The following is a 27,058-nucleotide window of genomic DNA, read 5'->3' as shown; positions in this document are numbered from 1 at the left end:
ATGTCATCTCTCTTAAAGGAAGACATGGTGAAAAAACTTTTTAAACCACAAGGACACACTTTGTACGAGTTCATTGAGACAAAGTCTAAATGCAAGGAGCGCTTTTATCTGTGCACATCAGGTAATAAGGGATACGTAAATTATGCATGGCAATACTTAACTTTACAAAAAAGTGGCAGTTACTGTCTCAGATATGACCAGTATGGTCATAATAACTGCTGCATGGAATAACACAGATGTGTGTCTTGTTGAGATGTTCCGACTGTAGCATCTGCAATGTTCAGCCAGCTGCAGGCAAATCATTGCCTCATAGATTCATAATAATAATTCTATATAATACAATTAGGGAATTATTTACCAATCAATGCACTAAAATGTTAGCAATGCAGAGACAGCACTGTAGAAGTACAAGGTTGGTAGTAATATATCACACTGAATTTGTGGTAGTACAAAAGCATCTGTAAGTGGGAGGATGGTGATTTACATAAATACCTACTATATTACTATAGCTGATTATTTTATATTTTTGAAAAATTAAATGATTAGTTTGTCATGTTATTTGATTTACAATTTTATATATATATATATATATATATATATATATATATATATATATATATATATATATATCGAGAGAACCCTTGCCTGTAGAGATGTGAGCTGCTTCTGTAAGTATAGTGTACGGTTGACTGTGATGGTGTATTCTAAGGAATGTCTTTTTTTCTTATTAGTCTGCAGTGATACGACTATTGCTATGGGCTAACTAAGGGGTGTTCACGCGATTTTGCTTGCAATTGGATCACAACCCGTTTGGGATCGAATTGTGATCGAATGGCAAGCGAAATGTATTCTACTTGGACTATATAGTACAGATCTGTACTATATATAGTCTTGCCTGCACAGTCTATTTTACTGTTCGATTTATACTAAACGGGAGCACACATCGGAATCGAAACAGCATCGATGCGGCTGAAAACCCCTTTGATGTCCATTCGATTTCGATTCAATTTTGACTATATAGTCAAATTGGAACACAAAGTCTCACCATGTGTACACAGCATTAGTTGTTATGCAAACTCATTAGATGCTATTTAAATGTGTTATTGTTTGCTTAAATTAGATGATTGTGTTTTAATTAAAATGTAATTAGGTACAAAGGTTAAAGTATGTTGAATAACAAGTGTTAATACACCACAGCGATAAAGATTACTGTATGTATGCCAAATTAATTGCATATATAAAAGACACAAACCCCTGGTAAAATCGGTGCTTCTCTACTAACCGTAGTTTGTGTAGCTTTGTCACATAGGGCCTTATTCTAGTTCACTCTTTCTGACAAAATCCTTCTTAGATGGACAAAACCATGTGCACTGCAGGGGGACAGATGTAAAATGTGCAGAGAGAATTAGATTTGGGTGAGTTGTTTTGTTTCTGTGCAGAGTAAATACTAGCTGCTTTATTTTTACACTGCAATATAGATCTCACTTTGAAGTAAAACCCCACCCAAATCTAATTATATCTGCACAAGTAACATCTGCCCCACCTGCAGTGCACATGGTTTTGTCCATCTAAGAAGGATTTTGTCAGAAAGAGTGAACTAGAATAAGGCCCATAGAGACACTATTATTACATGTATATTAATATTGTGTCACTTAAAATCTTGTTTCTATATAACCATTAGATACAGTATATAGCAACGTATTGTTGGTGCTGCAACCAGATTTTGTTTATACTGCTTTTATTTTTCTCACATTAACACTTTTTAGTAATCCCCTTATTACTTGTTGTTTACTGTTTAGTTTGATTCACCAGGTTTTATAAACGATAACTGAAAATTCTTGTTGCTGCTATTTGTGGCAATAATGAATGAAATACTGTCCGAATTAATCAATGTACAGCTGCAGGGAAAGGGTCTCTAAAAGGAGTTTGTACCTGCGATATGCATACCTCTCAACTGTCCCGATTTCCGCGGGAACGTCCCGTTTTTTGGGGACGTTCCTGTGCCCCACCTGGGGCTGGCAGTGTCTCACGGCGGTGGGCAGTTGGTAGTCCCCCCTGTCACCCGTGAATAGACGTATGTGCACAGTGTCTATTCATGCCCCCATAGCAGCAAAAATTGGAGGTGGCCTCGCGGGAGCATCACGCCTATAGGCCATGCCCCCAAAATTTCAGGCACACCTGTGTCGCACACGAGTGTCCCTCCTTGATCCTCCTCAAAGTTTGGAGGTATGGATATGTTCAGAGTGCTCTGTACCCCTCAATCCGGACTCCTACGCATGCGTGGTCTTCTGCTTATGCATATGCAAGCCCATTGCCAGGGAGGATTCTGGAAGAACCCTCTCCCTCTTATTTTCATGTAATGTAGCCCATAGGCTACAATGCGCTAGTGAAAACTTCCTATAGCGTTAGCTGCATTCCGGAGCTTGGTAAATCCGACAGCTTTGCAGCCCCTGGATATCTCCATATTTGCGACGGTCCCTACATACTTTATATTTGCAGTTATCCCACATGAAATTACTGTTTTCAGGGAATATCCCAAAAAATATTTTTTGATAAACATGCCCCTGTATAAGTGAATGAATCAGGATATATCATGACGAGACTGAGCCGCTTGTATATAAACACAAACACCATGTAGAAACATTGGGTCAAATGTAATAGGGTGAGAGTTTCAGAAAGTGAGAGTTTTTCCCATTTTTTTAAAGCGGCAATCATTTACACAGAAAAACCAGGTTGATTTTGCCATGTAATTGATTGCTGCTTTAAAAAAAATGGGAAAACTCTCCCAAAATCTCTCACTTTTATTAAAATAGAGGGTTAGCAAAAAATAAGTTACCCACTCCACGTCAGAGGGCTCCGAACTACATTCTACCACTCCAAATGAGATAAAAATGTAAACTACAGATAATTCAATGATGCGCTAGTCATTTGTTAAATAAAAATGTTTGTTTCATAAATTTGCCGAAATGTGGCGCTATGAATGTTCAATAGTCTTATTAATGCAATTATCTGCACATAAATGGTTACTATGCTTGCTTAGTATTTATTATTATTTAACAAATCACTAGAGAATCATTTCAATGATCTGGTTTCAATTTTGTCTCATTCAGAGCAGTAGAACGCATTTCAGAGCCCTGTGACCCTGTACATTTATAAAAACAATTAGTAGGAAATTGCAACTTTTTGTATTCAAATTTAAAGCAGTGTTTTATTATACAGTATAACAATTACATGTCATGTATTGTTTACATATTTAGTAACATTATGGGAATAGATTTAAACCAATAAAAAGCTTATGTTACTTCCAGAAAACAACTTTTTATATCATTAATTTACATTATTCTTTTGAAGTCAAAACTCAAAAACTTTCAAAAACAGCTTATGTGAATCCACAGGATTAGTGTCACTGGGTCTGATTCTGAGTGGGGACCAAAAATATTACATTAAAAAAAACACAGATCACTTTATTTATTTATTTACAGTTTCTTATATAGCGCAGCAGATTCCATTGCGCTTTACAACTATAGATAGTGATAGAACAAACTGGGTAACAACAGACAGACTTGGAGGTAAGAGGGCCCTGCTGCAAGCTCACAATCTACAGGAGGGAAACACAAGGACAGGCACCAGTAATAGCATAGCAGTCCTACCAAGTTACAAGTCCAGGAGGGAAGCTATATAATACATAAGTGCCTCAGAGGGTTATGCGTGTAGAACTTAAATATGATAGGCTTGCCTGAAGAGGTGAGTTTTCAGGGAACGCTTGAAAGTTTGGAGGTTAGTGGAGAGTCTTATTGTGCATGGAAGGGCATTCCATAGGGTGGGAGTAGCCTGATGAAAGTCCTGTGATAGTGAATGGGAGCTGGTGATCCGTGCTGAAGAGAGACGCAGATCTTTGCAGAGCAGAGTGTCTGAGATGGGAGATATTTTGTGATAAGTAAAGAGATATAAGCGGGTGCAGTATGGTTAATTAGCACCTTGATAAAACCTTGCTGCACTGCATGTGGGCCCGATTCAAAGTGTGCACAGAGATTATAGATTAGAGAAGGGTGTGTGCAAACGTCCATCTAAAATCCCAAATCTACTTAAGCCACATACACACTAGGGCTTTCTGAGCGATTTTGTGGACATTGGGGCAGATGTATTAAGCCTTAACAAGAGATAATGCAAGGGTGATAAGGAGAGATAAACGTCCAGCCAATCAGCTCCTTACTGACTTTTTTCAAACACAGCCTGTAATATGGCAGTTAGGAGCTGATTGGCTGGACGTTTATCTCTCTTTATCACCCTTGCATTTATCTCTTGTTAAGGCCTAATACATCTGCCCCAATATCGCCTAGAGTATACACTTCCTGTCATTAACCCTGCACGCTCCCGCATGTCGTTAACGATCCCCTCCCTACTCCAGCTTGTACAGGCGAGGGAGGCCATTCCCCCCTGCCACCCCCCTGCTGGCATCGGCAAGTGTGTATGCACTTGCCGATGCCTGCCCCCCCTTCCCGCTGGGTCCTCAACGCTACCAATATCGCCAGCGGGGGCATCGGCATGTGTGAATGGGGCTTTTCTCCTAAAACTGTAAACATAAAAACCATTAGAGGTGATAAACAAATAGCACTTCAGTTACCACAAAATAACATGGGTTTGTACCTATTTGCTTGGATGGCTTGGTCAGCACACTAAGGTGCAGGTCTTATCTTTGTACTCAGGACTACATGTCTCCATGCTTTCTAGTTAGATTGTGCAAAAATGCTCACATCACATGAAAACACAACCTCCTAACACTGTCGTAACAGCTATTTCTGTTATATATACTCTATATTACTCTTATAAAACAAAAAAGCATTAGAGTAAGGCTGTTTATATTGTCACTTTTGTAAGTTTGAAGCTTTTTATTGCAATAACCAGAGTGCACTTATGCTGGGTACACAAGGCAATATGGCATCTGATCCAGCAGATCAGACACTACCATGTGCTCCCACTTGCCGCACGGCCAATGGGACGATCCAGCACCATGCGGCTAATGTATCATATATTGTGCGTTCATGCACTATATTGTTTATAATAGACAACCAATGTATCTTGACAGTGATACATGATCCTATAATGTATACCCAGCAACAGAAATGCACAACCATGCTAAGGCTGAAGGAGACCTCTTGAAAAAGTCTCCATACCACGAAGGAGACGAAACCCGTTGACGTCATCACATTGGGACGTTGGGGCTGCCCGCTGCCATTCGCAAATACGCTGTACACAGCTCCATAGCGCTCCACTAAAGATTAGCGCACATCCAAAAATACCGCCGTCTGTTTACTCGGGACGCTCCGTTTCTACGAGAAGGAATCATCAGCTGCCGGCGCCTATATTAAGGTGACCCACAGAGGACAACTACCGGCCGCAATCCGCCCTCCGTGAACGGAGCAACCATCAGACCGGACAAGCCAGCGTACTAACAGGGTGAGATAAAAATCCAAACCCCCTGCACCCAACTGCTGCTTATTCAACTGCTGCATATTTATTGCTATTGGTGTGGAGCCCAGCCATGTTCCATCCTCATTTCATGTAAACTACATGCTAAAGTGACTGTTGCTTTATATTCATTCCACTACTAAAAACAATAACTTTCTATCGGACTGTTTCTCACTAACCATCTAACCAATACCATTACAACAGCATTTCTCTTGAGACGCTCATTAACCACCTGGCTCTTAACCATTTGTGTTACTTATCAACAGCGGAGCACCCCCAATAAACGTCCAATCTTAGTCCTATTAAGGACTGTTCACCATTAGGCTTGATATTAACAGCCTTCAGCCCTCCACCCCCCCCCCCCCTCCTCACTTATTATCCTTTCCATTTTTTATTAATTCATTATTACAGTCATAGTATATTTATTGTGTTTTCTATTTTTTATTTTTATTTATTTTTTCTTATGTATATATGATTATTTTCATTTATTGTTATTCATGTATTGCTTGATGCGATTTAATATATAAAATTTATACCTTTTGAAGCAGTGTGTCCGTGTCATTTTCTGCACGTTGGTCATTTACTACTTTTTTATCTGGAGTATATTCCCACAAATTTACCTGTAGCCAGCAGCGCAAAACACACCACCCCCCTCTTTTTCTTTTTATAGTAGTGATTATTTGTGGGTACAGGCAAAACCCACAGGTGTGACCTGCAGCAGCTGCTACATATTTGATATATATTTATACCCGATTTAAACCCTATATTGGGTCTTAATTTAGAGCGCTGGGGTTCCTGCTGGCTGTGATTTGGCTTATCCCCAATTTCACAGCTTGCAAGGAAACAATTTTCTTCTAGCACAAGGTGCATGTTTCTACTTTGGCTTGGTTAAACATACAAAATGTGTGTCAACCTTCTTTGTGTTGACCACTATTATGTCAACCTTTTGACTGTTGACATTTTGTTTCTCATGACCGTTTGTTGTGTCTACTTTTTCCACATTGACCAACTGACCTAGGTCAATCTTTTGACTCAGTCGGCTTACTGCATGTCGACCATATGGGCTTGACTTATTGACTGTTGACCTATTTCTGTTCGACCAATTTATCCACACTGCTGTCTTTGTTTATGGCATGGGAAGGGGGGGACTGGACATAGAGCAATTTTGTCAAATACAGAGACATTAAATTCTACCTCTAAGACAGATGTATGCAGCAAGTCCAGGGTGAGACAGCAAGAGGACGAGCTTGGCTGTTATTGGTTTCTACACCAATGCAATGGCAGCTCGTCCTCCTTCACAAGTAATTGAATTGAGCAGTATAAATAGTGTTTCAAAACAAGCACAATAAGGGCCTGATTCTGGTTCACTCACAAAAGCAAATTTTCTCCCTAATGGACAAAATCATGTGCACTGCAGATGGGGCAGATGTAACATGCACTCTCCCATACTTTATAAAGGGACATTAGAAGAAAGAGGTGTGCTCCCACAAAGAATGGGCACTGCCAACCAAAAGCACCCCCATCTGAAATTACACCACATAGTAGCATAGTCTTATTCATATTACACCGCACATAATGCCCTTGATACATCTTACTCATAATACACCACACGGCAGTGCCCCTTATTCACGTTATGCTACACTGCAGTGCCCCTTAAACATACTGCCTACAGTAGTAGCGCTGCTTATACATGTAGGGGTAAATTTACGAAGATGGGAGATCAATTAAAGATGGGATGTTGCCCATAGCAACCAATCTGATTCTACTTCTTATTTATTTAGCACCTCCTGGAAAATAATAGAAAATAATAAATAGATATTTGACTGGTTGCTATGGGCAACATCCCATCTTCAATAGAACCATCTTAGTAAATTTACCCCAGAAGTGCGCATGCGCAAACCCCAACATTTTGAGCTGGGTCCAAATTCAGTTTGCCCCGAGCGATCCTGAAACAAACCCATAGATTGTAAACTCAACTGGGACTGATATTAATGTTCAAATATTCTCTGTAAAGTGCTGTGGAATTTGTATGCGCTATATAAATAACTGGTAATAAACTAGCAATAAATAAATATATTGCCCCAATGATTAACTTTGCTGAATCACGGCACTGGTGTCATGGGTCTGTTTCTAACCAGGGCCCAATGTGTGTAGTTTGCATGGTTTTCTCCTGTTCATGTGGGTTTCCTCCAGGTACTCGCACAGTCCAAAAACATACTGCTACAGTAAGTGGCTTCTGGCAAATATTTACCCTATTGCATACCTCTCAACTGTCCCGATTTTCGAGGGAAAGTCTCATCTTTTTGGGACTGTCCTGCATCTCACCCGGAGCCAGTAGTGTCCCACAGAGGAGGGGGGGCAGTTGGGAATCCCCCATTTCAGTGCAGTGAATAGATGCTGTGTGCATGCACAGCATCTATTCAGGGAGTAAGAGGGTACAGGAGGCATGACCATCAGCTCTCACAGTGCTGGCCATGCCCCCACAGTGATGAAACGGGGCATGGGCTTTTTAAAAAATTTACTACTTTATGGAAATGGAAAATTTCATTCTGGCTGCCTTGGCTAGAGTTCAAAGAATCCTCACTTTCCCTATCGAGACGTCTCTAATCTACCTGCTTAGCCACTGACCTTAGATACAAACCACGTCGGCGCGGAGTTGATTTTATATAGTGTGGCGAGCGGAGCGAGCCACCATGCCCGAAGCGTGGTGAGCGCAGCGAGCCCCGTGAGGGGATGCGGATTACTTCACATGTATTCCGCGTCCCCTCGTAGGGCTCGCTGCCCTTGCCAGGCTTCGGGCTCGGTGGCTCGCTGCGCTTGGCACACTATATAAAATCAACTCCACGCCGACGTGGATTGTGGGGATATGAAAAGGTCGGTCGGATGCGTACCGCGGGTGGCGTGAAAGGTGTGTTTGTGACTGGGATGCAACTGGGACTGGGACTCAAATTCTAACTGCGGCCAACTACACGCAGTTTGCGACTACAGATACTGTTTGTGACTGGGACGCTACTGCAGCGCACCTGCCAAGTTTCACAGTTATAAAGTAATCACAGACTCTGGCAAGCTGCCAATTTTCAAATAAATATTAAACATAGCTGTCTGGATTAATAAACAAACACTGGCGCCGTGAAACTACACAAGTACCGGGTTTTCCTTTTTTCTGCTCCCTTCCTCTTCTACTGCTCTCTATTAACAACTGTTTAGACCTAGATTTTTTTATTCCTATTGAATGAACAATGTACTTTATCTTTTGTTTAATGATCTGCTATGTCTAAGACAATAGCTACCACATGGTTTTGTCCATGAGACAAAATTTACTTTTGCGAGTGAACCAGAATCAGGCCCCATGTCCCAAGTAGTGTAAATTACATATATCCCCAGTAGTGCCAATTTCATATCATGTCCCCAGTAGTGAGAGTTACATAAGATGTCCACAGTAGTGCCAGATACAGATGCCCCCGGTAGCGCCAGTTACATATCATGTTCCCAGTAGTGCCAGTTACAGATTTCCACAGTAATGCCAATTTCATATAATGTCCCCAGTAGTGCCAGTTACAGATTTAACCAGTAGTGCCAGTTACAGATGCCCCCAGCAGTGCCAGTTACATATCATGTCCCCAGTAGTGCCAGTTACAGATTTCCACAGTAGTGCCAATTTCATGTCATGTCCCCAGTAGTGCCAGTTACAGATGTCCCCAGTAGCGCTTTTAGCATAAAAAAAAGTACATTCTGGAAACTATGGTTTCCAAATAATTTCGATAACGTATATTTGGATAAGGGATACTCCACCTGTATTTGTTTATTAATGTTTCTTACGATATAAACTGGTCTAATTATATTGATCTAGTAAAGGGACCCAGGCATACAGTATGGGGGTCACCTCAGTGTGCCTGCTCCTCTGCTTGATCATGCCCCCACTCTGTTTTCTGCTCTGTCTCTCCATACTTACCCATTCCAAGCATAGGCGTGCACAGCACATTTTATTAGGGGTGCATCATCAAAAAGATGTGTCTAATACCACCCATCAGACGTGTCTAACATCATCTATTGGCACTCGGTACAATATAAAATGTCTATAACCCATACCTCCCAACTTCTGTGCTGATGAAATAGGGACACTCGCGCGGCTTTGACGTGCAAGCGCCCGAAAAGGGGGTGGGGCGTATGCAAATGAGGGTGCGGTTTATGCTAATTAGCCGCAACCTCATTTTCATACGAGAATAGACGCTGTGCGCATGCGCACAGCATCTATTCTATTAGATTGGGGGGTCTCCCAACTGCCACCCCCCGCAGCGGGACAATGCCTGCCGCGGGTGGGACAGCGGGACAGGACCCGAAAATCGAGACTGTCCCGCTGTAATCGTGACAGTTGGGAGGTATGATAACCACACCATAATCTCCTGCCAGTTCGAAAAAGCAAAAGTCTGTTTTTGCTAGTATTGCTAGTGGCAGGAAGGTGTCCATAAGGGAGTGCACAGCATTAGGGTATGCCTGTGCACCCCTAACACTAAATGTGTGCACACCTATGATTCCAAGTGACTCCTTTTCCCCTTCTGCTAGGGCTAGGGTATGTCCCACCATTCTATCAGTAGGCATTGGAGGGGTAGTGTAGGCAGTGCTATTTTTCAGCAGGAACCAGCAGGAACTCAGTTCCTTAACCTCTTATTAAATATTCATCAGGAACTGGGTTCCTTAACCTGTTCTGAACCAAAATGTACTTTCGGTACTTGTGTAGTTTCACGGCGCCACCGCGCGCACAGTCTGTAACAGAAACTTGGCAGCCTGCCAGAGGCTCTGTTTAACTGTGCGCGTGCCGCTCTAGCGCTGTCTGACTGTGCTTGTGCCGCTCTAGCTTTACGTTAACAGCGTAGCGGCCGGCCAGCAGCAGCAGCGCGCTGCCCAGGCGCTGACAGGTCACTGTGGTACTTGTAGTTCCACAGTGAAATAGGCAGCGCCTGGGCACCGTTTACAACGGGGGGCATGATAAAGTGGACACCCCGGCACACCGATGACGTGCCGGGGCTTCTAAACTACACACCCCGGCACACCGCTCTAGGCGCTATGTATACGCTAGATTCAGATGCTAATGCGTCTGAATCTAGAGTCCCTGCTAGCCGCTAAGAAGCGGGGAAGTGTGGATTTAGACGCTAAAGCGTCTGAATCCAGGCGCCTTGCAAGCCGCTAAGGTGGTGGGGCATCTAAATTCAGACGCTAAAGCGTCTGGATTTAGTTGGGTGTAGGGGTACATCTAAATTTAGAGGCTAAAGCATCTAAATTTAGCTGGGTCTAGGGGTACACTATTAAAACCTGTGCACAATGGCACTAGTCAACGCAACAGCTGTCGACCTTGTAAATTCCACTATCCACGCCAACCCGAAGTGTGGCGAGCGCAGCGGTATGCGTCCTACGACCTTTTCATACCCCCACTATCCAAGTCGGCGTGGAGTTGAGAACAGAAAGTGTGGCGAGCGCAGCGAGCCACCGAGCCTGAAGCGTGGCGAGCGGACGCGGATACCTTCATAGGTATCCGCGTCCCCTCGCGGGCTTCACAGGTGTCCGCGTCCGCTCGCCACGCTTCGGGCGAGCGGACGCGGACACCTGTGAAGCCCGCGAGGGGACGCGGATACCTGTGAAGGTATCCGCGTCCCCTCGCGGGGCTCGCTGCGCTCGCCACGCACTTTTTATTCTCAACTCCACGCCGACGTGGATAGTGGGGGTATGAAAAGGTCAAAGGACGCGTACCGCCGCCGCTCGCCACGCTTCGGGTTGGCGTGGATAGTGGAATTTACAAGGTCGACAGCTGTTATGTCGACTAGTGTCATTGTGAACAGGTTTAGGAGTGTTTTGCACAGTGCACCTCTATGTACCCCTACACCCTACCAAATTCAGACGCATTAGCGTCTGAATCCAGCGTCTCAATTGTAGCGTGTACATTACGCTACGCTGATAGCGTAGTGCTGCAATGAGAACAGCTAGAGTGGCACGCGCACACGCTATGCTGGTAACGTAGCGCTGAGAACAGCTAGGAGAACAGCTAGAGCGGCACGCACACAGAGTCTGGCAGGCTGCCAAGTTTCTAACAGACTGTGCGCGCGGTGGCGCCGTGAAACTACACAAGTACCGTACTTTCAATTAGATAAGTTTTATTTTAAAGTCCCCTGTGAGCACCTTCATTTATAAGTACAATATATACCTCTCTCTCTCTCTCTCTCTCTCTCTCTCTCTCTCTCTCTTTCTCTCTCTCTCTCTCTCTCTCTCTCTCAATATATCTATATAAATATATACAGTCCAACGTCTGCCGGCACTCAAATAGTTTAATCGCACAACTGCCCCAGGTGCCAGAAGATGATGACATATAGCAATCCAAATTTTCCAAGCAGGAAAAATAACGGCACTCAGGAGACGATGGTAGAAGGTTTCAAAACAAGTAAGTGTATTGGGGACGTTTCGGGGGACAAACCCCGTCCTCAGCCCAATCCTACAGCACCCATCAATGACATACAAAACATTCTTATACTCACCAGTTCCCGGGGTTTTCAGACGCCGCCGCGTCCACGGAGCCGCTCGCCGGAAGTGGTCACCGTTACTTCCGCTCTGGACGCATCACAGGGGTTGCTAAGAAACCTTCTGTTTGCGTCTCAATCGGCAGGAAGCGAATCGCGTTTCCTCCTTCAGCTTGACCCGCACAGACGCCCGCTAGGTCTGATGCCCGGAAACTGGAAAAAACAAACATAAAAAAACATAAATAACCATAGGATCCTGCGCTTGGCAGCATGAGGACAATGTAACAATTCAATGGCACTCAACATACGCAGACATGATTTGCCAGAAAACTGGCAATACCGTCCTGCTAGAATCATTGCACCTCTGAATCCATCATGTCTCATACGCCTTCTGACACAGAACATCTAGGTTATATTACACCAACAAAACATTAAATAATAATTATTAAAGAAATGAGACATATGTTGAATTGTATCAAAGCTAAACATAAGAAATAATCTAATAGATAAATGGCGTAACAAAGGAATGCTTCAGTTATATTCTACATGAGGCTATTCCAGTTGATCCTCTCATTTAACCCTTTAGGTGCAATGGTGTCTAAGCGAAAAATCCACTCAGACTCTTTGAGCAACAATTTTTTTGCTCGATTGCCCCCCCTCAGAGATTCAGGGACACAGTCTATAATAAAATGTTTAAACTGTGCAATGGAGTGGCCAGTGGCTTTAAAATGGCGTGCCACCGGCTGGTCCACCTCCTTGCCCTTAAGGGACAAGTTGATGGCCGACCGGTGTAACGCCATCCTATCCCGAAATGGACGTATGGTTTGACCTATGTAGTATAACCCACAGGAGCACACTATAACGTAAACAACATGTGAAGTTCTGCACGTCATCACATGTCTGATGGTATATGTTTTACGTGAATGCGGGTGTTTGAATTCTTTGCAAGTGAGCATGTGCTTACATGTCTCACATCCTGCACAACTATAGCAACCTGGGGGTTTGACATATGTATTGGGGGGCCTAGGAATACCTAAGCCTGTCACATCTGTCCTCACCAGACGATCCCTCAGGTTAGGACCTCTTCTGAAGGCAGCCAAAGGACGAATTTTGTTAAGGCCAGGAAGATCAGGGTCAGTCTTAATAATGGGCCATAGTGCATTGGTGGCATGTCTGATGACTGGACTCGCCACCGAAAATGTGCTGGCCCATGGAAGAACTGACTGAGGATTTCTAGTCTTGGGAATCAATAACTGAGCCCTGGGTGTACTCATGACTTCAGCCTTTTGTATACTCAATAGTTTGGGATCATATCCTCTCATGATAAATTTATCAATGAGAACATCAAGCTTGGATTCGACCTCACTGGGGTTGCTGGTGATCCTTTTTACGCGGATCATCTGAGATCTGGGGAGACCTTTTTTGAGGGCAAGGGGGTGATGGCTACTTGCCATAAGGAAGGTATTACGGTCCACATCCTTAAAGTAAACATCAGTGCTGATTTTATTGTCACAGATGGTCACGGACACATCCAAAAAATGAATGTTCCGTGAATCGTGAGCTGCTGTGTACTTAATGGTGGAATCCCCCACGTTGATGTCCACCAACAATTTGGACAACAATTCCTGACCCCCTGTCCACAAAATAAAGACGTCATCTATATACCGCGTAAACAGCAACAGATGACGTCTAATTTCGGGATTAGAGAAGAAGGTACTTTCCTCCTGTCCAAACATGAATATGTTAGCAAAAGAGGGGGCCACAGAAGAGCCCATGGCACACCCTCTTAGCTGCAGGTAGTATGACCCATCAAACATAAAATAATTACGCTTCAATGTTAACATAATTAATTTGGCAAAAAGTTCATGATTGAACAAGTCAGGGTCCAGGTATTGGCCTATAAAAAGCTTCATAGCCTCCACCCCCTCCTCATGGGGAATGGAGGTATACAGGCTACAAACGTCCAGGCATACCATAATTGTCCCCTCTGGAACCTCACCAATCTGGTCCAACAGCTTCAAAAAGCTTGTTGTATCCTTCAGAAAGGTGGGCTTCAGGGGAAGCAATGGTTGTAACAGAAAGTCCAATAATTTCGCTATGGGTTGGTAAAGCGAATCACGCGCTGAAATTATAGGCCTCCCAGGTGGAGAAACGGGGTCCTTGTGGACCTTCGGAAGTGAATATAACACTGGAACCACAGGCCACTCTGAATACAAAGATTTAAATAACTTGGGCAAAATTACACCATCTTTGACTGCTTTGGATAAAATTTCATGAAGTTCCAGCTGATATTTTTTAGTTGGATTTGCAGTAAGTTTTTGATAAACTGCTACATCCGACAGTTGGGAATAGAGTTCCTGCCGATAATCCTTAAGGTTCAGGACCACAATGGCCCCGCCCTTATCGGCAGGCCTGATAACAATGTCCTCATATTTCCCTAGATCACTCAGGGCTTTGGCTTCTGTGGGAGATAGATTTTTCTTATATTTTGCCGGTGCTCCATTGAATTTTGTTACAGAGTCATCTAACAATCTGCCGAACGTGCGAATTGCTGCATTGCTGGACATAGGGTCAAAGCCCGATCTTGAAGTACTTCTAAGAAATTTATCCAAAGGGTCATTGGAGGGAATCTCTGGACGTGTCTGGAAATGCTCCTTCAGACGGAGCTTACGCATCAATTGGTGGTGGTCACGTTTCCACCTAAAGGGATCATGCAGGTTGGTGGGTACATAAGATAAACCCTTATTCAATACCTGCAATTCTGTGTCACTCAAAACACGGTCAGATAAGTTCATCACAACGGTCTCTTGTCCACCCTGCGAGGTGGATTTCGCCTGGTGGCGTTTGTTTTGCCCGCCCCTGCGGGTGGGCGGTTTCTGCCTCCACCGGCTGAAGAAGTCCCGGCCTGTCCTAAAGGGACATCCTGCGAGCTAAGCATATCATCAGAGTCGGAGACCAAAAAGTCACTGTCCTGGTTCGCAGCTACAGCATCCCTTTGTCTCCAATTTCTGTTGCCTCTGCCCTGCCAAGGTCGTCTTCTAGAATCTTCGCGGGATTGCCTCTGGGTTGTCCCCGAGAGCCAATTATAAACTCGATTATCTTCATAATCGGCGTCGACAGTCCGCTGTTTATTTCTTTTAAACTTAAGTAAATCGTTCTTATATGCATTACATTGCTGCTCCAGTTTCTCTAGCCAGGTGACATTGGCTGGATCATTTAAAACTGTATTATGTTCCTGGAGTAAGTCAGCAATCTTGGATCTGGTCAATTCAAGTTCACGACCTGATTCCTCTATGACCAGGACCATTAGATCAAGTGCACAGTGGTTAAGAATTCCCACCCATTTCCTCACGAATTCTGGGTTGTGACGCCCGATCGTGGGGGTGTTCCGGACACGAAAACCTCTTGGAATACGTTTGGAGCGATAATAATCGGAGAGAGAAGAACCATGTAACTGGAAATCTGTCTCCTTCCGCTTTAAGCGAAACAGCTGATAATAAATTTCCTCCACAGTCAACACCGGTTTAGCTGAGCTGTCGCTCTGTACAAACAATATTCTCTCAATCTCAGATGCTGAGAATAAAAATGTCTCACAAGGTGGCACTGTGAGCATACGGCATCCCGCCGGTTCCTCATTGCCTCCTGTAGCTGAATTTTCCATGATACAAATAGGTTCTTATAAAGTCCTTCAATATTTCAATGGCAGTTCAGCATAAAGAGCACAAAGAATATCCAGGATGTCACTTGGGCTTATGGCAATCACAATAAACTTGTCCAAATCTTACAACCATATAGGGGTGCCTTGCAACCGATGATGGCAACCCACAGCGGGGTTTACCAGCACGCACAGATACAGTCCAACGTCTGCCAGCACTCAAATAGTTTAATCGCACAACTGCCCCAGGTGCCAGAAGATGATGACATATAGCAATCCAAATTTTCCAAGCAGGAAAAATAACGGCACTCAGGAGACGATGGTAGAAGGTTTCAAAACAAGTAAGTGTATTGGGGACGTTTCGGGGGACAAACCCCGTCCTCAGCCCAATCCTACAGCACCCATCAATGACATACAAAACATTCTTATACTCACCAGTTCCCGGGGTTTTCAGACGCCGCCGCGTCCACGGAGCCGCTCGCCGGAAGTGGTCACCGTCACTTCCGCTCTGGACGCATCACAGGGGTTGCTAAGAAACCTTCTGTTTGCGTCTCAATCGGCAGGAAGCGAATCGCGTTTCCTCCTTCAGCTTGACCCGCACAGACGCCCGCTAGGTCTGATGCCCGGAAACTGGAAAAAACAAACATAAAAAAACATAAATAACCATAGGATCCTGCGCTTGGCAGCATGAGGACAATGTAACAATTCAATGGCACTCAACATACGCAGACATGATTTGCCAGAAAACTGGCAAATACCGTCCTGCTAGAATCATTGGTCTCCGACTCTGATGATATGCTTAGCTCGCAGGATGTCCCTTTAGGACAGGCCGGGACTTCTTCAGCCGGTGGAGGCAGAAACCGCCCACCCGCAGGGGCGGGCAAAACAAACGCCACCAGGCGAAATCCACCTCGCAGGGTGGACAAGAGACCGTTGTGATGAACTTATCTGACCGTGTTTTGAGTGACACAGAATTGCAGGTATTGAATAAGGGTTTATCTTATGTACCCACCAACCTGCATGATCCCTTTAGGTGGAAACGTGACCACCACCAATTGATGCGTAAGCTCCGTCTGAAGGAGCATTTCCAGACACGTCCAGAGATTCCCTCCAATGACCCTTTGGATAAATTTCTTAGAAGTACTTCAAGATCGGGCTTTGACCCTATGTCCAGCAATGCAGCAATTCGCACGTTCGGCAGATTGTTAGATGACTCTGTAACAAAATTCAATGGAGCACCGGCAAAATATAAGAAAAATCTATCTCCCACAGAAGCCAAAGCCCTGAGTGATCTAGGGAAATATGAGGACATTGTTATCAGGCCTGCCGATAAGGGCGGGGCCATTGTGGTCCTGAACCTTAAGGATTATCGGCAGGAACTCTATTCCCAACTGTCGGATGTAGCAGTTTATCAAAAACTTACTGCAAATCCAACTAAAAAATATCAGCTGGAACTTCATGAAATTTTATCCAAAGCAGTCAAAGATGGTGTAATTTTGCCCAAGTTATTTAAATCTTTGTATTCAGAGTGGCCTGTGGTTCCAGTGTTATATTCACTTCCGAAGGTCCACAAGGACCCCGTTTCTCCACCTGGGAGGCCTATAATTTCAGCGCGTGATTCGCTTTACCAACCCATAGCGAAATTATTGGACTTTCTGTTACAACCATTGCTTCCCCTGAAGCCCACCTTTCTGAAGGATACAACAAGCTTTTTGAAGCTGTTGGACCAGATTGGTGAGGTTCCAGAGGGGACAATTATGGTATGCCTGGACGTTTGTAGCCTGTATACCTCCATTCCCCATGAGGAGGGGGTGGAGGCTATGAAGCTTTTTATAGGCCAATACCTGGACCCTGACTTGTTCAATCATGAACTTTTTGCCAAATTAATTATGTTAACATTGAAGCGTAATTATTTTATGTTTGATGGGTCATACTACCTGCAGCTAAGAGGGTGTGCCATGGGCTCTTCTGTGGCCCCCTCTTTTGCTAACATATTCATGTTTGGACAGGAGGAAAGTACCTTCTTCTCTAATCCCGAAATTAGACGTCATCTGTTGCTGTTTACGCGGTATATAGATGACGTCTTTATTTTGTGGACAGGGGGTCAGGAATTGTTGTCCAAATTGTTGGTGGACATCAACGTGGGGGATTCCACCATTAAGTACACAGCAGCTCACGATTCACGGAACATTCATTTTTTGGATGTGTCCGTGACCATCTGTGACAATAAAATCAGCACTGATGTTTACTTTAAGGATGTGGACCGTAATACCTTCCTTATGGCAAGTAGCCATCACCCCCTTGCCCTCAAAAAAGGTCTCCCCAGATCTCAGATGATCCGCGTAAAAAGGATCACCAGCAACCCCAGTGAGGTCGAATCCAAGCTTGATGTTCTCATTGATAAATTTATCATGAGAGGATATGATCCCAAACTATTGAGTATACAAAAGGCTGAAGTCATGAGTACACCCAGGGCTCAGTTATTGATTCCCAAGACTAGAAATCCTCAGTCAGTTCTTCCATGGGCCAGCACATTTTCGGTGGCGAGTCCAGTCATCAGACATGCCACCAATGCACTATGGCCCATTATTAAGACTGACCCTGATCTTCCTGGCCTTAACAAAATTCGTCCTTTGGCTGCCTTCAGAAGAGGTCCTAACCTGAGGGATCGTCTGGTGAGGACAGATGTGACAGGCTTAGGTATTCCTAGGCCCCCCAATACATATGTCAAACCCCCAGGTTGCTATAGTTGTGCAGGATGTGAGACATGTAAGCACATGCTCACTTGCAAAGAATTCAAACACCCGCATTCACGTAAAACATATACCATCAGACATGTGATGACGTGCAGAACTTCACATGTTGTTTACGTTATAGTGTGCCCCTGTGGGTTATACTACATAGGTCAAACCATACGTCCATTTCGGGATAGGATGGCGTTACACCGGTCGGCCATCAACTTGTCCCTTAAGGGCAAGGAGGTGGACCAGCCGGTGGCACGCCATTTTAAAGCCACTGGCCACTCCATTGCACAGTTTAAACATTTTATTATAGACTGTGTCCCTGAATCTCTGAGGGGGGGCAATCGAGCAAAAAAATTGTTGCTCAAAGAGTCTGAGTGGATTTTTCGCTTAGACACCATTGCACCTAAAGGGTTAAATGAGAGGATCAACTGGAATAGCCTCATGTAGAATATAACTGAAGCATTCCTTTGTTACGCCATTTATCTATTAGATTATTTCTTATGTTTAGCTTTGATACAATTCAACATATGTCTCATTTCTTTAATAATTATTATTTAATGTTTTGTTGGTGTAATATAACCTAGATGTTCTGTGTCAGAAGGCGTATGAGACATGATGGATTCAGAGGTGCAATGATTCTAGCAGGACGGTATTGCCAGTTTTCTGGCAAATCATGTCTGCGTATGTTGAGTGCCATTGAATTGTTACATTGTCCTCATGCTGCCAAGCGCAGGATCCTATGGTTATTTATGTTTTTTTATGTTTGTTTTTTCCAGTTTCCGGGCATCAGACCTAGCGGGCGTCTGTGCGGGTCAAGCTGAAGGAGGAAACGCGATTCGCTTCCTGCCGATTGAGACGCAAACAGAAGGTTTCTTAGCAACCCCTGTGATGCGTCCAGAGCGGAAGTGACGGTGACCACTTCCGGCGAGCGGCTCCGTGGACGCGGCGGCGTCTGAAAACCCCGGGAACTGGTGAGTATAAGAATGTTTTGTATGTCATTGATGGGTGCTGTAGGATTGGGCTGAGGACGGGGTTTGTCCCCCGAAACGTCCCCAATACACTTACTTGTTTTGAAACCTTCTACCATCGTCTCCTGAGTGCCGTTATTTTTCCTGCTTGGAAAATTTGGATTGCTATATAAATATATATATATATTTCAGCGACCCACCCCCAGACCCAAAGTTCCAGGCCCCTATTTTTTTTTTTTGTGACAATGGAAGTGGTTTTACCATTCAGATGTTTGCTGCCATTGAATGGTAAACATTTGATGGTGTTGTGATAATACCACCCAAAGTCACATCCCCAACCAGCTAGGCCGCAGAGGTTTTGTCCATGCACGTCCAGGCTGCAGATGTTGGCACAAATAGGGCTTTTTTTGGCACATGCGCAAATCATATGAATTTCGTTTGTATCAAAGTTTTTTCAGTTACCATCGTATTGAAAGATTTAATAGCGGATGCCCAGCCATCATTTGTTGGTGGGCTGCTGATGCCCATCCCTAGGTTTCGGATTATTAGATAGACAGTGTCTAGATAGTTAGTCAATAGGTCTACCCAAAAAGGTTGACATGCAATAGGTCAACAGGGGCCAAAGGTCGACATGCAATAAGTAGACATGCAATAGGTCAACAGGGTCAAAATGTCGACATGAAAAAGGTACACACATGTAAAGGTAGACATGTTTTTTGTGTGTCAATGTCGACAACTGTTGACATAGACTCCCAATTACTGTGGCTACGCTCAGCACAATATTATATTCTCCCTCTGTGCTGACATGGATGTTGAAGTACAAACAAACAAGTACAAACAAAAAAAAAATCATAAAATCCTGCACTTTGGTAAATATATTCCTAGGGGTTTTCATCCACCTGACAGAATAGGGGCAGATTAATAAACAATGGGGGATTTATTTATTTACTAAGATGGGCCTTCTATTGCATATGGGATGTTGCTATAGGCAACCAATCAGATTCTATGGGTTCTTTAGGATCTATGGGTTCAATATGATTTCCCAACAGTCAGGATCAGGATCCGGACAGCAGGATCTTGGCTGTTGAAATGCCGGCAGTGCGGGAGTGCAACAAGGTCCATTGCGGGCTCCTTGCATTCCCACATTGTGGGCACGATGGCTCGCTTTGCTTGCCATAAGGATCTATTCTCTTCTATGGGGGTTGTCGATCCCCACAAGGAAGAATAGACCCTGTGTGTTGGGATTCCGGCTGGCTGTAATGTCGGCAGTCGGGATCTTGGCATGGGCATCCTGACCACCCCGATCCCAACTGTTGGCATATTAACTACATCACCTATCTCAGTGTTTTTCAACCACTGTGCCGTGGCACACTAGTGTGCCTTCAGCTGTTCTCGAGTGTGCCCCAAGATCTAGAGATGCCCAAACCAGTTTACAGGCACCACCAGTTCAACTGTTATTTACTGGTCTCTTCTTTTCATGTAAAGGGCCAATGTATTTTATTATTTGTTACCTGGGGGGGACCAGTGTGATTGTTTTTCATATGGGGGCCAATAGTTTTTTTTGTTTTTTTTCTGCGGGGGCCAAAGTGTTTGGTGTTTTACAATCTTATTGAGTGTTCCGCAAGGTAAAAAGGTTGAAAATCACTGACCTATCTATTATCTTCTAGAAGGTGCTACATAAATGGTCCAACATCCCATCTTCGTTAGAACTCCTATGATAGTAAGTCATTTCATAGGCAAATCCGCTCTCCTTCCACTTCCAACAGTCCAATGTTTAATGTCATAGTTTATGTATAATACAGTAGGTTGGTTCATGGATACAGTATACCATTTTAACAGGCACTGTAACAATGTACTTATGTCTTTCAGTGGCTAAAGATGAAGTTCACATATCCTTGGTAAAACATTTCCGAGTATGTCTAGATGAAAAGTATGAAGTGAAGGAGATGTGGCTTCTTAAAGATCTTGTTTTCATTGATGGAAAAGAACCAGAGACGGTAAGTTTTATTGGATTCTTACAAGTGATATTCAAATGTGCGTGGATTTTTAGAAAAGAAACCTTATGGCAGTTTTTCCTATTCAATTGAAGGTGAGAAAATAAGCCACAGTGAAAGCTACAGAAATCATTGTGTCTTTTTCCTCTCACACCCCCAGAGCAAATTTAATTCCCCAACTCCTTGGTAATTTAAATAATTGGAAGTTTCCAATTAGCTTAATTAGTCATTAATGACTCATCTTCTGAAGCGGTGTCTACTTCTTTCAGATCCTGGTGTATGTATGTTTATGAGGGTGTGGCTCCTTGTCAGGTCTGTGACCCCAGTGTGTGTGTGTGTGTGTGTGTGCCTGTGTATGTGAGACCCCTGATGTGTGTCCAGTGGCAGCAGCAGGCATCTCTCTTCAGCCTCCTCCCCTCCCAGCAACCCCCTCACCTTGTAGTGGGGAGATGAGAGGAGCACAGTGAAATGTATCCAATTTTTTTTATTGCCCATTCATGTCTCTTACAAATGCTGAGTACAAACTACAGGTTGGGGAAAATTTACTAAGATGGGATTTCTATTTCACATGGGATGTTGCTATGGGCAACCAATCAGATACTATCTATTATCTTGCAGAAGGGCCTAAATAAAATAAGAAGTAGATTCTGGTTGCCCATAGCAACATCCCATGGGAAATAGTAAATCTTAGTCAATTTCCCCCATTGTGTGTGCCAAGAGACTCCATAAGAGAGATGCCCATGCCGGGCAGCAATGTTGTCAACAATGAGTGTAGGCTAGCCATATCCTCTGATAGCTGCTTGTACAGATGATGGGAATGTCTCTAGCAACCATCACTAACGATGTAGTGGGTACATTATCGGTAAATTCATTTAAACTATCGATTAGTGTGTACCCAGCTTGACTCTTCTTATGTCTCTGATTGTTCACTATTTCCCTATCTCCCTGATTGCCCCTTTAAAGCAGTTTCATTGCCCCATCCCAACCAGCTTTACAGGAAGCATTGATGAAGTACACTCTAAGGGCAGTATTCAATGAACATATTCACGGCATGCAGCAAATCCTGTTCCGGAGCCTTGTTGTCCCCCTGCTATCCCCTTATTCAATGAGGCAGTGGCTCGCTGCCCCTGCCGCGAATGTGAACTTGCCGCAGGAAGCCGCAGGAAGCCTGAGGATGGCAGCAGGCAGGGAGATGGAAGTCTCCCTGCCTGCCCCAGAACGTATGTGGGGGGGAGGTGGGCACAGGCTGCCTCTCGGGAGAGCCAACAGGGGACCGGGTATTCACTGCACCCGATCTTGCATATGTAATGATCGGGAGCAGTGAATATATGAATATCTAATGAGCGGCTCTCGGCTCCCAGCCCCCTGTTGGCTGCTATGTGTAAAAAAAATATATATATATTTTTTAAATTAAATATATATTCATGTGCTGTAAGCACATGAATAAAAATAGCATGCCCCCTCACAGAATACAATTCCTGTTTTTTTTTACACCAAATTTAAAAAAACAACAACATTATTTTAAAAGTTTACATTCCACTTCACCATGAAAAGATGGCGAGTGATACATGGAGAGGCACGGAGAAATTAACCTAAAAATTTATTCTCCGTCTTCTCATTGAATACACTCATGGCGAGTGACGGTGAGAGACGGCGAATCTCAATGCAAAATCCTATTGACAAGACATGGTAATTGGCGGCGAGTATCAGATGGAGAACCATCCATTATTCACTGTTCGCCGACGGCGAAAATATCACATTGAATAGGGTTGTTCGCTTTTTTGAGACCAAAATTCCCCGACCAACGCGAAAAAAGCAGAAATTCGCGATAAAACACGGCGAATTTTCCTCATTGGGCAGTATTCAATGAGAATAGTGACGACGTGCAGCGAATCCTGTTTAGGATTCGCTGCACATTCGCCACTGCTCGCTGCGTTCCGGAGCCTCGCCGGCTCCAGTATTCAACGAGTCAGGGGCTCACTGCCCCTGACTGGCGAATTTTAACTCCTGCGGCGATGCCACAGGGAGCCCGAGGACGGCGGCAGGCAGGGAGATGGAAGTCTCCCTGCCTGCCCCAGAACGTTTGTGGGGGAGAGGTGGGCTCCCCGGGTGCCAGGCAGCACAGGCTGCCCCCCGGGGGTGCCAGCAGGGGACCGGGTATATTCACTACACCCGATCATGCATATGTAATGATCGGGTGCAGTGAATATATGAATATCTAATGAGCGGCTCGGCTCCGGCCCCCTGCTGGCTGGTCTGTGTAAAAAAAATATATATATATATTTTTATTAAATATATATTCATGTGCTTACAGCACATGAATAAAAATAGCATGCCCCTCCTCAGAATAAAATTCCTGATTTTTTGACACCAAATGTAAAAAAAAAACCACTTTATTTTAAAAGTTCACATTCCACTTCACCATAAAAAGATAGCGATTGCTACTCGGTGAATCATGGCGAAAAAATTGAAATGTATTCGCCATCTGGTCATTGAATAGGGTGATTCACCGTTTTAGTCAAAAATTCGCCTTACAAGCCAAAGTCGCCATAAAAACATGGCGAATCATCCTCATTGAATACCGCCCATTGAATACTGCCCTATAAATGATAGTTAGTTGCTGATTGGTTGATATTGGCAATTTTTTCACTAGCCCACTCCCTCCATATCTCCATAATTGCACCCATCATAGAGCTCCTATTGCCAGTTCTCTTCATATCCCCCACAGCTCACTCTGCTCCATCACATCTCACTGTGTCCTGTAGTTAAATGTCCCACACAATGAATAATTGTCTTGTTCCTGACTTACTACTCATGTGCTTTAAGCTCACTAGTTTGTCTTGACCACGATCCGAGTCACAATTTCCATTGAACTCCCCGGCAGCTTCCCAGACACATGATAGATCTTAAGGCCCCCATGCATACAATTTATTGCATGTAAAAATGGCACATCAAGTGCCCAATCGTCAGTGAGCTCTCACAGGGAGCAGCCGGGAAAGCTCAAGGGAAATAAGGTCCGACTTTTGCCTGTGAAGTCTTCCTAGCTTCACACCTTCACTTTGCACATGAGTCTGGGTACACACGGTGTGTAACACACCTATAGATTTGTCTGTCCAATATTTTTGGTGCAAAAAAAGATCTGGTAATGAATAAAAGCATGATAATCAGTCATTTAGTCCTCAATGTTGGAAATGCGCAAAAATTATTGGTACTTGTGTAGTATCACGGCTCCCACGATGGCCATCGTACAAGGAAAAATCGCATCACATCGCATGCGATCGCATGCGATGTGATGCGGTGCGATACCATTTTTCACAAAAATCATGGACATGTGTTAAAATCATGTAAAATGCACCCCAAATGGCATTTTTCACACTGTACCACCCCCCCTATCAACGCCAACCGAAGCGTGGCGAGCGGCGGCGGTACGCGACCTACAACCTTTTCATACCCCCACTATCCACATCGGCATGGAGTTGAGAATAGAAAGTGTGGCGAGCGCAGCGAGCCACCGAGCCCGAAGCGTGGCGAGCGGACACGGATACCTGTGAAGGTATCTGCGTCCCCTCGCGGGGCTCGCTGCGCTCGCCACACTTCGGGCTGGGTGGCTCGCTGCGCTCGCCACACTTTCTATTCTCAACTCCACGCCGACGTGGATAGTGGGGGTATGAAAAGGTCGTAGGACGCGTACCGCCACCCCTCGCGGGCTCGCTGCGCTCGCCACGCTTCGGGTTGGCGTTGATAGTGGGGGTGGTACAGTGTGAAAAATGACATTTGGGGTACATTTCACATGTTTGCTACTAATTTAAATGCATTTGGATGCATTTGTGATCAAAATCGCATGCCATCGCATCGCATGGCATGCGATGCGATGGCATGCGATTTTTAGCACAAATGCATAAAAACTATAAAATCGCATCGCATGCCATCGCGATTGTGGCCGTTAAGGTATACAAGTACCAAATTATTATTCAGACAAATTAAATTTGGACAAAAAAATCTGTGGTGTGTACCATGCTTTAGAGTCTGCTGCAAAACTGGGTACTTGTTTCTTATTACGGCCACAATCGCGGGCATCGTGTGCCTTAACTTTAAGGCACACGATGCGACGCGATGGCCACGATTTCCCCATAGGCTTCAATGTTAAAATATTTTAACATTGAAGCCTATGGGGAAATCGTGGCCATCGCGTCGCATAAAGTTAAGGCACACGATGTCCGCGATGCCCACGATTTCCCCATAGGCTTCAATGTTAAAATATTTAACATTGAAGCCTATGCGATGGACCCGATTTCTCCATAGGCTTCAATGTTAAATTATTTTAACATTGAAACTGAGTCCATTTAACATAGTAAAAAATGGGAAAAGGCCGAATAAGGGCCATTTCTCATTGGCTATGGCCCCGTCATGTGTGTAAAAAATAATGTCCCCCCATTGTGTCCGCCACCCCCACGATTAACGCGAACCCGAAGTGTGGCGAGCGCAGCGAGCCCGCGAGGGGCGGCGGTGCGCTTCCTCCGACCTTTTCATTCCCCTACTATCCACGTCGGCGTGGAGTTGAGAATAGATTAGTGTGGCGAGCGCAGCGAGCCACCGAGCCCGAAGCGTGGCAAGCGCAGCGAGCCCCGCGAGGGGACACTGATACCTGTGAAGCCCGCGACGGGACGCAGGGATCTGTGAAGGTATCAGCGTCCCCTCGCGGGGCTCGCTGCGCTCGCCACGCTTCGGGCTCGGTGGCTCGCTGCGCTCGCCACACTAATCTATTCTCAACTCCACGCCGACGTGGATAGTAGGGGAATGAAAAGGTCGGAGGACGCGCACCGCCGCCCCTCGCGGGCTCGCTGCGCTCGCCACGCTTCGGGTTCGCGTCAATCGTGGGGGTGGCGGACACAATGGGGGGACATTATTTTTTACACACATGACGGGGCCATACCCAATGAGAAATGGGCCATATTGGCCCTTTTACCATTTTTTACTATGTTAAATGGACTCAGTTTCAATGTTAAAAAAATTTAACATTGAAGCCTATGGACACGATGGACCCGATTTCTCCATAGGCTTCAATGTTAAAATAATTTAACATTGAAGCCTATGGAGAAATCGGGTACATCGCGTCGGTCGCGTCGTGTGCGTTTTGGTATGCACCCGACGCGACCGACACGATTTTTTCCGACACGACCACCACGATAGAAATTGTGGTGGCCGTGCTAGGAAACAAGTACCCAAAACTGCACCCCAGCTTTCTCTGCAAGTACCTCATGAATTTTCCTCCATCTCTGACTACTGGGCACCTCCACATTGGGGGGGGGGACCCTATGCTGTGAGGTTTTTTTTTTTAAATCTCCCATGATTAATTGAATTCCCCCCCCCTCCCCCCCATAAATGTTTGGAGCACTTACTTTTGTACAAGTTGATCATTTGATTTATGTTGTAATAATTGTCATTTTGTATTCTCCAGGACAACCCACATTTTGACATGATGTTTGAGGAAATGTGCAACGTGGAAGCCTACAGCTGTGCTTCGAAATACGCCTTTGCACGAAGTTTAATTAAACTTAACACTCTCTACACCAAGAAGGACATCAAAGTTATTAATTTTGACTCTTCCTACATAGAAGATGGAGTAATTTGGTCTTCAAACAATGGCGACTGTTTAGTACTTATGAGAATATGCTTTTACGCCTCTAACTTACTGTGCTTATCACTATGCCCTATGCCGTAG

General features: G+C 44.5%; 1 protein-coding gene across 1 annotated transcript; it reads left to right on the top strand.

The window, feature by feature from the left end:
* Window positions 1-27,058, top strand: EXOC1L (exocyst complex component 1 like). Its single transcript, XM_083168730.1, has 3 exons — window positions 1-121; window positions 21,212-21,339; window positions 26,795-27,058. The coding sequence occupies exons 1-3, from the start codon at window positions 1-3 to the stop codon at window positions 27,056-27,058; spliced, it is 513 nt and encodes a 170-aa protein (XP_083024856.1).

This window comes from Crinia signifera, chromosome 1 (assembly GCF_055691185.1).
Source record: "Crinia signifera chromosome 1, ASM5569118v1, whole genome shotgun sequence".
NCBI classification, from domain to species: Eukaryota; Metazoa; Chordata; class Amphibia; order Anura; family Myobatrachidae; genus Crinia; species Crinia signifera.
This window is presented reverse-complemented; position numbering and strand designations above follow the sequence as displayed.